At 53.3% G+C, this 11531-nt stretch overlaps 1 protein-coding gene across 1 annotated transcript; it reads right to left on the bottom strand.

Annotated features, from left to right (window-relative positions):
- Positions 1-2387: 2387 nt before the first annotated feature.
- Positions 2388-11264, bottom strand: PLLP (plasmolipin). The gene is made up of 4 exons (XM_069739358.1): positions 10867-11264; positions 5499-5672; positions 5147-5266; positions 2388-3422 (listed from the first exon to the last, which is right to left on the bottom strand). The coding sequence occupies exons 1-4, from the start codon at positions 10996-10998 to the stop codon at positions 3321-3323; spliced, it is 528 nt and encodes a 175-aa protein (XP_069595459.1). The 5' UTR covers positions 10999-11264; the 3' UTR covers positions 2388-3320.
- Positions 11265-11531: the final 267 nt, after the last annotated feature.

The following is an 11531-nucleotide window of genomic DNA, read 5'->3' as shown; positions in this document are numbered from 1 at the left end:
CGGGCCGCGTGGACTGGTGCTTTAAGAGTCAGCGGCTTTCTTCATTTTGGCCCCACCGGGCATCGGTAATGGAGTGTGAGCAGAAGTATACACACGCGCTAACCTGCTATCGATGCAGATCTCGTGGCCCCTCGATATGATGCCATTCTGCGCAGAACTCGTGGCCCCCGATATGATGCCGTTCTGCGCAGATCTCGTGGCCCCCTGATATGATGCCGTTCTGCGCAGATCTCGTGGCCCCCTGATATGATGCCGTTCTGCAGAGAACTCGTGGCCCCCGATATGATGCCGTTCTGCGCAGATCTCGTGGCCCCCGATATGATGCCGTTCTGCGCAGATCTCGTGGCCCCCCGATATGATGCCGTTCTGCGCAGATCTCGTGGCCCCCCGATATGATGCCGTTCTGCTCAGATCTCGTGGCCCCCTCGATATGATGCCGTTCTGCTCAGATCTCCTGGCCCCCCGATATGATGCCGTTCTGCGCAGATCTCGTGGCCCCCCGATATGATGCCGTTCTGCGCAGATCTCGTGGCCCCCGATATGATGCCGTTCTGCGCAGATCTCGTGGCCCCCGATATGATGCCGTTCTGCGCAGATCTTGTGGCCCCCCGATATGATGCCGTTCTGCGCAGATCTCCTCGCCCCCCGATATGATGCCGTTCTGCGCAGATCTCGTGGCCCCCTCGATATGATGCCGTTCTGCGCAGATCTCGTGGCCCCCGATATGATGCCGTTCTGCGCAGATCTCGTGGCCCCCTCGATATGCCGTTCTGCGCAGATCTCCTGGCTCCCCGATATGATGCCGTTCTGCGCAGATCTCGTGGCCCCCCGATATGATGCCGTTCTGCGCAGATCTCGTGGCCCCCTCGATATGATGCCGTTCTGCGCAGATCTCCTGGCTCCCCGATATGATGCCGTTCTGCGCAGAACTAGTGGCCCCCGATATGATGCCGTTCTGCGCAGATCTCGTGGCCCCCTCGATATGATGCCGTTCTGCGCAGAACTAGTGGCCCCCGATATGATGCCGTTCTGCGCAGATCTCGTGGCCCCCCGATATGATGCCGTTCTGCGCAGAACTAGTGGCCCCCGATATGATGCCGTTCTGCGCAGATCTCGTGCCCCCACCCCCTTTACCCGATATGATGCCGTTCTGCGCAGATTAGGCCCCCCGATATGATGCCGTTCTGTGCAGATCTCCTGGCCCCCCGATATGATGCCGTTCTGCGCAGATCAGGCCCCTGATAAGATGCTGTTCTGCGCAGATCTCGTGGCCCCCGATATGATGTTCTGTGCAGATCTCGTGGCCCCTGATATGATGCCGTTCTGCGCAGATCTCGTGCCCCCACCCGCCCTTACTCGATATGATGCCGTTCTGCGCAGATCTCGTGCCCCCACCCCCTCTTACTCGATATGATGCCGTTCTCTCCATCGATACAATCTCTGCCCCCGTCCAGGAGGCCTGGTCTGCAGAGCCTGCAATCTAATGGTGGTGTGTGGACATTTAAGGCTGTGGTCACACTATCAGTATTTTACATCAGTATTTGTAGCCAAAACCAGGAGTGGAACAATTAGAGGGAAAGTATAATAGAAACATCTGCACCACTTCTGTATTTATCACCCACTCCTGGTTTTGGCTACAAACACTGATGTAAAATACTGACCAAATACTGAGGTAAAATACTGACCAAATACTGCTAGTGTGACGGCAGCCTTGTAGTCATGTTTTTGTCATACACACTGTCAGATCGTGGGTAGCAAAATACAATACAAGATGGGGATGTTGGGAGTTGTAGTCAGAGCTATCATGGGACCCTGTGCAGCCATCACTCACAATGGCACAGGAACCAAAAAGCAGATGAATGTCTAGTAATCTGGTCTGTAACCTTTTTTAAGAACTTGCTTGCAGGATAATACCTTCACACACAAAAGTAACACAAATCCAACTTCCTACAGGTGGCGCTATAGAGTTCAAGCTCTTTTTTTCTCTGAAGAAGCAATTTGCAACTGCCGATGGAGGAAGATTAATAAAAAGTAGGGAAAATTGTAAAAATATTCAACTTAACAGATTGTGTCCTGAGGGGAGAATCTGATTTTTTTACAAGTTTTTCTAGAGTTGTTGGATCATTTAGTGTTGTGATGTAGGCTGGTGTGTGTGTGTGTGTGTGTGGTCACCACCAGGTGGCAGCAGAGTCCTCAGAACAGTTGTCCAGTAGAGCAGATTAAGATGTAATGATCTGCTGACACCTTGTGGTGGCATTGAGCACTGCACCTATTAAATACAGGAATGTATTATAGTGGAGGTTGACCCTGGAAAAGTCACAGGCGATCTAAAGACCCTCATCAACCACTCTATTGTATACGTTTCATGCACAGACAGTAATGATCTGTTATATGAGAACACAAGAGCTTTATTTCGATTTCTCACCCTTTTCTATACACCTGTTTGCTGTCAGCCTAAAAAAAAAGGGGGAAAAAAAATAATATACACACTCTTCATTTTTCATAGTTGTAACTTGTGTAGATGAATCGGATGGGGGAAACCACTGAGGCCCCAATCTTCACTTTTATAAAGACTCGTCAGGATTTGATGTGGTTCATTATAGAAGTATTATATGAACACAGCGGTGCCTGATCCATCGCCACAATGGATCATTCTGGTGATCTAACTGTTCTCTGATACATTGTACCGAATCCTCAGCTGTGAGCATTAGGCTACAGTAACATATACTGATAGTTTTACTGCAAAAATTAAAAATACATTTTCTATTTTACCATCTGCAGAGGATGAAATTAATTTGAACGTAATTTTTCTATTTTTCCCCAATTATGCAGTCAGTATCTTCACAGCTGATAACAGGGAGCAGTAGCCAGTACTCAGCCCCTAGGAAGCAGTGACAGGGCTGGATGACAGTCATTCCTCCCAAACCTGTAACGGAGCCACGGCACGGAAGAACACGGTCAGAAAACATGACGGTCTGAATTGTCCTTGTATCTGTGGCATCTGAAACACTAGGGGTCTCCATTCTGTAAGTGTTGTAAAAGTGACAACACGATCCTGGGAGTTGTAGTTCTGCAATAGCTCACACTGTAGATCAGTGATCTCACCAAATGAATTGATTTGGAGATATTGGGTAACGGGAGAAGTCTGCTCCCGGACGTGGGGGGTTTGCTGCATATGTCAGTGCATTTCTCGGTTGCAGCAAGTTCTGCGGACGGAGAATCCCAGCGACTTATTCAAGTTCGTGTTTGAGGTAAACAGTCCAAGGATTCATTAAAAAAAAAATAAAGGAAAGACTTATTTACAGCGAGTGTGGAGGTGTTCAGGCCTGCCCCGAGGCCGAGTTACTGTTAGTGCCCCTCCAATCTCCGAAGCTGAAGAAGGCGCTTCCTCCATAGGCGATCATCACCAGGCAGGCGAAGAACTGGGGGAGGCAAAATGTCATCATTGAGAGCAGATATGTGGCCTTTGACTTATACCCGGTTCCCATTATACGGTCTCCGACTTCTACCCGTCCCCCATTGTATGGCCTTTGACTTCTTCCTGGACCCCCTGAAAGGATTTAAGTAAAGTGAGGGCTTCATGGCCACATTACGGTGACATCACACTGCAGAATCACAAACCTGTAATGAATGTGGCCACATTACTTCATGACAGGCACCAAAGTCCAAATCTGCAGGATTTCAACCCGACTGCATCTACTATCATTCACTGTGTATCAGTAATAGACACGGCCAAAGTTATCGTTTAGCTGTAGGCTAATTATATGTCTGTCTATAAATCTACACAGCCACCACTAGGGGGAGCTCACTACGCACAGATTTATACAGCAGCCACTAGGGGGAGCTCACTACATGCAGATTTATAGAGCCACCACTAGAGGGAGCTCACATTAACAGATTTATACAGCCACCACTAGAGGGAGCTCACATTAACAGATTTATACAGCCACCACTAGAGGGAGCTCACATTAACAGATTTATACAGCCACCACTAGGGGGAGCTCACATTAACAGATTTATAGTTGCCACTAGGAAGTGCTCTCTATATACAGATGTATACAGCCACCACTAGGGGGAGATCACTACATGCAGATTTATACATCTACCACTACGAGAGCTCACTGCCAATAGATTTATACAGTTGACAGTAGGGGGAGCTCACTACATACAGATTTATACAGCCACCACTAGGGGGAGCTCACTACATACAGATTTATACAGCCACCACTAGGAGGAGCTCACTACATACAGATTTATACTGCCACCACTAGACTGAGCTCACTACATACAGATTTATACAGCCACCACTAGGGGGAGCTCACTACATACAGATTTATACAACCACCACTAGAGGGAGCTCACTATATACAGATTTATACAGCCACCACTAGAGGGAGCTCACTATATACAGATTTATACTGCCACCACTAGAGGGAGCTCACTACATACAGATTTATACAGCCACCACTAGAGGGAGCTCACTACGTACAGATTTATACTGCCACCACTAGACGGAGCTCACTATATACAGATTTATACAGCCACCACTAGGGAGAGCTCACTACATACAGATTTATACAGCCACCACTAGAGGGAGCTCACTACGTACAGATTTATACTGCCACCACTAGGGAGAGCTCATTACCTACATTTAAATGTCCTATCCTTAGCAGGTTCCCGCTGTCCTATTGGTGGGGTCCGGCCCACTCACTTATCAGCTGTTGGTAACTCTGGTGAAGGCCTGGTGTAAACATTGAATGTAATACGCTGATAAGAGAACGGACCTCATCTCCAATAAATGCTCATTTGATTCAATTAATAGGACCCTCAGTTGCGCTGTGACGAGGCAGCGGCTTCCTACAGTCTGATCAGAATGTAAAGTCAAGACCCTCATGCTCAGATAAATTATATATATATATATATATTATATATATATATAATGCCTGGCGGCGTTAGGTCCATGTGTGATTTACGGAGGCGTGGGCCGCGCACTTTTATCAGCATAAAACAATGAACGGAGGCCGATCTTTGCTGGGAGTTGTGGTTCCAGCAAAACTGGAGATTCTAACAAAAATAGTATTTGCGCCGCTGCGCAGTACATCTCCCAGCATCCGCCATGATGGTGTATGTTACGGCGTTGTCTTACCGAGGCGGCGGCTCTCTTGTTGTAGTCCATTCCCCGGGGATCTTCCAGCTTCACGGACGCTGCGCAGGTGATGAATGCGGTGATGTACAGGACAAAGGCCGCCGCGTGGCAAATAAACACCTGCGGGTGAGAAGAAAATGTTAGACCCCCAGCTGATGGTGAGCGGGTCCGCGTGGGCCGACTTACATCAGGCCCCTTCCCTTTGACACTGCTGCGCCTCACTTCTATGGGGTTACAGAGTCTGAGGCCGAGCAGCTCGGCTGTGTCCGTGTCTCCCATAGACGTAAACGGACCCCCACCCATTACTTCTCCACGTACGTGTGACACCGATGGTGGACGATGCGGTACTCACCGTCAGAGGCCATGGAACAGAGCTGATCCTCTTGTGCAGCTGCAGAAAGAACAACAAGAAGAGGACGAGGGTGAGCGCCCAGAAGATGATGGCCACGAACAAGACCCAGCCGAACGCCGCCACGTAATAGTACTTGGTGTCCGCGATCAGCGCCCAGACGATGAGACCCAGGACCTGCAAGAGAGCGACGATCAGCAACGATCTGCCCCATCATCACCCTGCCGGGCTGGAGGTGAAAAAATCTGCAGGAAATGCGTCAGTCTGATTCACAGATTGCGTGCTCCAGTCACGTCCAGAGCTGCAATCACGTGCACCAGTCACCTCTACAGTTGCAATCACGTGCACCAGTCACCTCCAGAGCTGCAATCACGTGCACCAGTCACCTCTACAGCTGCAATCACGTGCACCAGTCACCTCTAGAGCTGCAATCACGTGCACCAGTCACCTCCAGAGCTGCAATCGTGTGCACCAGTCGCCTTCAGAGCTGCAATCGCGTGCACCAGTCGCCTCCAGAGCTGCAATCGCGTGCACCAGTCGCCTCCAGAGCTGCAATCCCATGCACTAGTCACCTCCAGAGGTGCAATCACATGCACTAGTCACCTCCAGAGCTGCAATCACATGCACCAGTCACCTCCAGAGCTGCAATCACATGCACCAGTTAGCTCCAGAGCTGCAATCACATGCACCAGTCACATACACAGTCACAGCTGCAGCCACCATAACAATTTACATGCACAAGCCACAGCAAAATCTGCATTCACAATTTCTACTCCGGTTGCATCCAGAGCAGCATTCAAAGGGTGCATGCACCCGCTGCATACACATAACGAGGAGGCGTCCTGTAGAAATGACAGCGCGGACCCGTCTCACAGCGTCCTATTGGGCATATTCTATCACCGCTAGACGAGTCCTCGGTGACACATCCCCTTTAATGGCAGCCATGTTGGTTACCCCTCAGTTTTCTCATAAACTGATGAGGAGAAAACTCGAAAAAGAAAATAGGAACTGCAGAATTCATTGAAGAGCACATGGTGGCTGAAAACAGAGGGCAAAAGCGCTCCATAGGTCATATGCCATAGACCCGGCTGTGGTGGCCCCTGTAAATGTTCTGGGGCCGGTTCTACGCCAGTGTCGGTGCCAGGGACGGGGTGCGGCTGTCAGTGTTGTGCAAAACTCCAGGACTGGTTGGTGCTGACGACAAACCCACAGAACTTAACCCTTTGTATCCGGCCCGTCCTCCCTGAAATAATCACAGATCATTTCCCTACAGATTCCATCCTGAAACACTCTGTGCTGCTGTGATCGTCACTGTTTACAGGGCGCTGGAAGCAGATTGCTGACGTCGGGGCTCGTGTGACACCCACCATCGGGCGATTCTTTAGTGATTTCGTAAACAGCGATTGGTCCACATGACAGCCCCCACTATGCAGAAAGTGGTCACTGGACCTTAGGGGGCGGCCAGGTGGTCTCCAGAGAGGAGCAGGACCCGGGTCAGCGGCCACGTCAGTAGTCACTGGCCGGGACCCTGCAGTACCCCTGCGGTTAGTCGGTCCGGCAGAGGTCTCGTGTGCATGGAGCCACTAGGTGGAGGCAGTGTACAAGGCTCTGACGTGGTGCTGACCGGGGTCAATATGGCGGCACATGGGTTCGCTGGGGCTACAGGCAATAAATGGGCCGCTATGTTCTTCCCAACCTCTCGATAGGGAATCACAGCTCTTCGGTGACCCTTGGACTTCGGTGTCAATAATAAACCAGATCTGTGACCCGAGGAGCTTGTGATCTAATATGATCTTTATGGATCTGATCATTAATCGTTGCACATTTCCTTATACACTTGTCATTTCCTTTCCTCGCTATCTCCCACATCTCTGCTTGCTGTCAGTGAAGCGATCTTGTGTCCGGGTTTCACACTTCTCACAGCAGAGGGTTTGTTACATTTTGGATCCAGTCATGTAACCGCAGGCTCCATAGATACAATGTAACTAAGGACAGCAGACCAGATGCAAGTGTAACAAACCCTCAGCTGTGAGCAGAGTCGAGTGTGTATTTCGGTCTCTGGCTGTAAAGAATGTTCACATTCACTGACAGCGAACAGAAAAAAAAGTATATTCATTCAGCCTTTGCTGATACCGCGCAGAAAGCGGCGACTGCGTCATTCTGCAGTGTGTCCCGCTCGCTCGGTGCTGCGGTATTTCCAGTTCGCTCGGTGCTGCGGTATTTCCCGCACGCTTGGTGCTGCAGTAGCTTCCTGTGCTGCGGTGTCTCCCGTTAGCTCAGTGCTATGGTATTTCCCGCTCGCTCAGTGCTTTGGCATCTCCTGTTAGCTCGGTGCTGCGATATTTCCTGCTCGCTTGGTGCTGCGGCATCTCCTGTTAGCTCGGTGCTGCGATATTTCCTGCTCGCTTGGTGCTGCGGCATCTCCTGTTAGCTTGGTGCTGCGGTATTTCCCGCTCGCTTGGTGCTGCGGCGTCTCCCGTTCGCTTGGTGTTGCGGTATCTCGCTGTGTGCTGCGGTGTCTTCCGTTAGCTTGGTGCTGCGGTATTTCCCGCTCGCTCGGTGCTGCAGCGTCTCCCGTTAGCTTGATGTTGCGGTATCTCTCGCTCTGTGCTGAGGTGTCTCCGGCTAGCTCGGTGCTGCGTTATTTCCCGCTTGCTTGGTGCGGCGGCGTCTCCTGTTAGCTCAGTGCTGCGGTATTTCCCGCTTGCTCGATGCTGTGGCATCTCCCGTTTGCTCAGTGCTGTGGTGTCTCCCATTAGCTCGGTGGTGCGGTGTCTCCTGCTCGCTTGGTGCTGCAGCTTCTCCCGTTAGCTTGGTACTTCCCGCTTGCTCAGTGCTGTGGCGTTTCCCATGTGCTCGGTGCGGCGGTGTCTCACATTAGCTTGGTTCTGCGGTATTTCCCGCTTGCTCGGTGCTTTGGCGTTTCCCGTTTGCTTGGTGCTGCGATGTCTCCCTTTAGCTCGGTGATGAGGTGTCTCCTGCTAGCTTGGTGCTGCGGTATTTCCCGTTTGCTCGGTGCTGCAGTATTTCCCGTTTGCTCGGTGCTGCAGTGTCTTCTGCTAGCTCGGTGCTGCGGTATTTCCCGTTCGCTCGGTGCTGCGGTATTTCCCGTTCGCTCGGTGCTGCGGTATTTCCCGTTAGCTCGGTGTTGCGGTGTTTCCCGTTTGCTCGGTGCTGCGCTGTCTTCTGCTAGCTCGGTGCTGCGGTATTTCCCGTTTGCTCGGTGCTGCGGCGTCTCCCGTTAGCTCGGTGCTGCGGCGTTTCCCGTTTGCTCGGTGCTGCGGTATTTCCCGTTAGCTCGGTGCTGCGGTATTTCCCGTTAGCTCGGTGCTGCGGCGTCTCCCGTTAGCTCGGTGCTGCGGTATTTCCCGTTAGCTCGGTGCTGCGGTATTTCCCGTTAGCTCGGTGCTGCGGTATTTCCCGTTAGCTCGGTGCTGCGGTGTTTCCCGTTAGCTCGGTGCTGCGGTATTTCCCGTTAGCTCGGTGCTGCGGTGTTTCCCGTTTGCTCGGTGCTGCGGTATTTCCCGTTTGCTCGGTGCTGCGGCGTCTCCCGTTAGCTCGGTGCTGCGGCGTTTCCCGTTAGCTCGGTGCTGCGGCGTTTCCCGTTTGTTCGGTGCTGCGGTATTTCCCGTTAGCTCGGGGCTGCGGTGTTTCCCGTTTGCTCGGTGCTGCGGTATTTCCCGTTTGCTCGGTGCTGCGGTGTTTCCCGTTAGCTCGGCGCTGCGGTATTTCCCGTTTGCTCGGTGCTGCGGCGTTTCCCGTTTGCTCGGTGCTGCGGTATTTCCCGTTAGCTCGGTGCTGCGGTGTTTCCCGTTAGCTCGGTGCTGCGGTGTTTCCCGTTAGCTCGGGGCTGCGGTATTTCCCGTTTGCTCGGTGCTGCGGCGTTTCCCGTTTGCTCGGTGCTGCGGCGTTTCCCGTTAGCTCGGTGCTGCGGTGTTTCCCGTTAGCTCGGTGCTGCGGTGTTTCCCGTTAGCTCGGGGCTGCGGTGTTTCCCGTTTGCTCGGTGCTGCGGTATTTCCCGTTTGCTCGGTGCTGCGGTATTTCCCGTTAGCTCGGTGCTGCGGTGTTTCCCGTTAGCTCGGTGCTGCGGTGTTTCCCGTTAGCTCGGTGCTGCGGTGTTTCCCGTTAGCTCGGTGCTGCGGTGTTTCCCGTTAGCTCGGGGCTGCGGTGTTTCCCGTTAGCTCGGTGCTGCGGTATTTCCCGTTAGCTCGGTGCTGCGGTGTTTCCCGTTAGCTCGGTGCTGCGGTGTTTCCCGTTAGCTCGGGGCTGCGGTGTCTCCCGTTAGCTCGGTGCTGCGGCGTTTCCCGTTTGTTCGGTGCTGCGGTGTCTCCCTTTTGCTCGGTGCTGCGGTATTTCCCGTTAGCTCGGTGCTGCGGTATTTCCCGTTAGCTCGGTGCTGCGGTGTTTCCCGTTTGCTCGGTGCTGCGGTATTTCCCGTTAGCTCGGGGCTGCGGTGTTTCCCGTTTGCTCGGTGCTGCGGTATTTCCCGTTAGCTCGGTGCTGCGGTATTTCCCGTTAGCTCGGTGCTGCGGTGTTTCCCGTTAGCTCGGTGCTGCGGTGTTTCCCGTTAGCTCGGGGCTGCGGTGTCTCCCGTTAGCTCGGTGCTGCGGCGTTTCCCGTTTGTTCGGTGCTGCGGTGTCTCCCGTTAGCTCGGTGCTGCGGCGTTTCCCGTTTGCTCGGTGCTGCGGTATTTCCCGTTAGTTCGGTGCTGCGGTGTCTCCCTTTTGCTCGGTGCTGCGGTATTTCCCGTTAGCTCGGTGCTGCGGTATTTCCCGTTAGCTCGGTGCTGCGGTGTTTCCCGTTAGCTCGGTGCTGCGGTGTTTCCCGTTAGCTCGGGGCTGCGGTGTCTCCCGTTAGCTCGGTGCTGCGGCGTTTCCCGTTTGTTCGGTGCTGCGGTGTCTCCCGTTAGCTCGGTGCTGCGGCGTTTCCCGTTTGCTCGGTGCTGCGGTATTTCCCGTTAGCTCGGTGCTGCGGTGTTTCCCGTTTGCTCGGTGCTGCGGTGTTACCCGTTTGCTCGGGGCTGCGGTGTTTCCCGTTTGCTCGGTGCTGCGCTCGCTCAGGCATCCAGGTGGATGCCACTTGCTCTCGTCTCTGACTTTCCTCCCCGGAGGCCCTCAGGGAAAAGGAGGATAAACGGAATAAACAAAGGCATCCCCATGGATCTGAGCGGGGACCCCCACGGGGCGGATGGTTAGGGTCATACTAGGAAATATTGGCCGCTGCCCAGTGGCCCCCGGTCTTCCCATATAGTCCAGTGGGAGGTTTTGGGGCTCCAGGACCTGGGTGTGATTACAACCCCTGCACCCATTGTAGTTGTGCCGGTGCCTGGCACGGTCCCTGATGGTCACGCCATATGATGGCCGGTACTTACCAGCTCCACCATGATGAGGATCCCAGGGATGGATTGCAGGAAGGAGATGTCCGGCCTGGGGCAGAATCCTCCTCCGCCGGAGGCCTCCGGGGTGCTGGTCTGGGTGCTGACTTTGGCAGGGAAATCGGCCATGGTGCTGGGGATCGGTCACATGCGGGTGTGGACAGGACGGGCGAGGAGCAGACACTGGGGCGGCCTCACCTCGCTCCCAACCTCCGCCCCAGACACCAAGGTGCAGGGGGGCGGGCGCCGCGGGCACACAGTAATAGGATCCGGGCACCGACACACGGGGCAAAGTCTGCGGCTATAGCCTCACCTGTGCGCCCCGTGCTTAACCCTCCACCTGCCGGAGCACAAGGTGCAGCCACACAGGGGGCCACACAAAGCAGCAACACAATGGGGAGTAGCGCTGCGAGCTCTGATACTGTATCACTCATCATGGGATTAGATACAGTACCTAAGGCAACAGTATCATAAACTCTAACTGCAGCTACACTGTCCCTGGGAACCTTCCACTAATATAGTTACAGGGTCAAATATCTCATCAGTGCTGTGTACAATATGATGGCTGATTGGTGCTAATCATGGCGGAACAGTCATGGTGACATTGTATTCTCACAACTGCGAGAACAGAGCGACGTCCCCACCCCGACCAACACTACATA

Source organism: Ranitomeya imitator, chromosome 9, assembly GCF_032444005.1.
Source record: "Ranitomeya imitator isolate aRanImi1 chromosome 9, aRanImi1.pri, whole genome shotgun sequence".
Classification (NCBI taxonomy): Eukaryota; Metazoa; Chordata; class Amphibia; order Anura; family Dendrobatidae; genus Ranitomeya; species Ranitomeya imitator.
This window is presented reverse-complemented; position numbering and strand designations above follow the sequence as displayed.

Coding starts and splice junctions, on each gene's coding strand:
- PLLP (XM_069739358.1), bottom strand. CDS start 10,998: ATGGCCGATTTCCCTGCCAAAGTCAGCACCCAGACCAGCACCCCGGAG. Junction 5,673..10,866: donor TCCTCATCATGGTGGAGCTG/GTAAGTACCGGC, acceptor GCTCTCTTGCAG/GTCCTGGGTCTCATCGTCTG. Junction 5,267..5,498: donor CTGTTCCATGGCCTCTGACG/GTGAGTACCGCA, acceptor TCTCACCCGCAG/GTGTTTATTTGCCACGCGGC.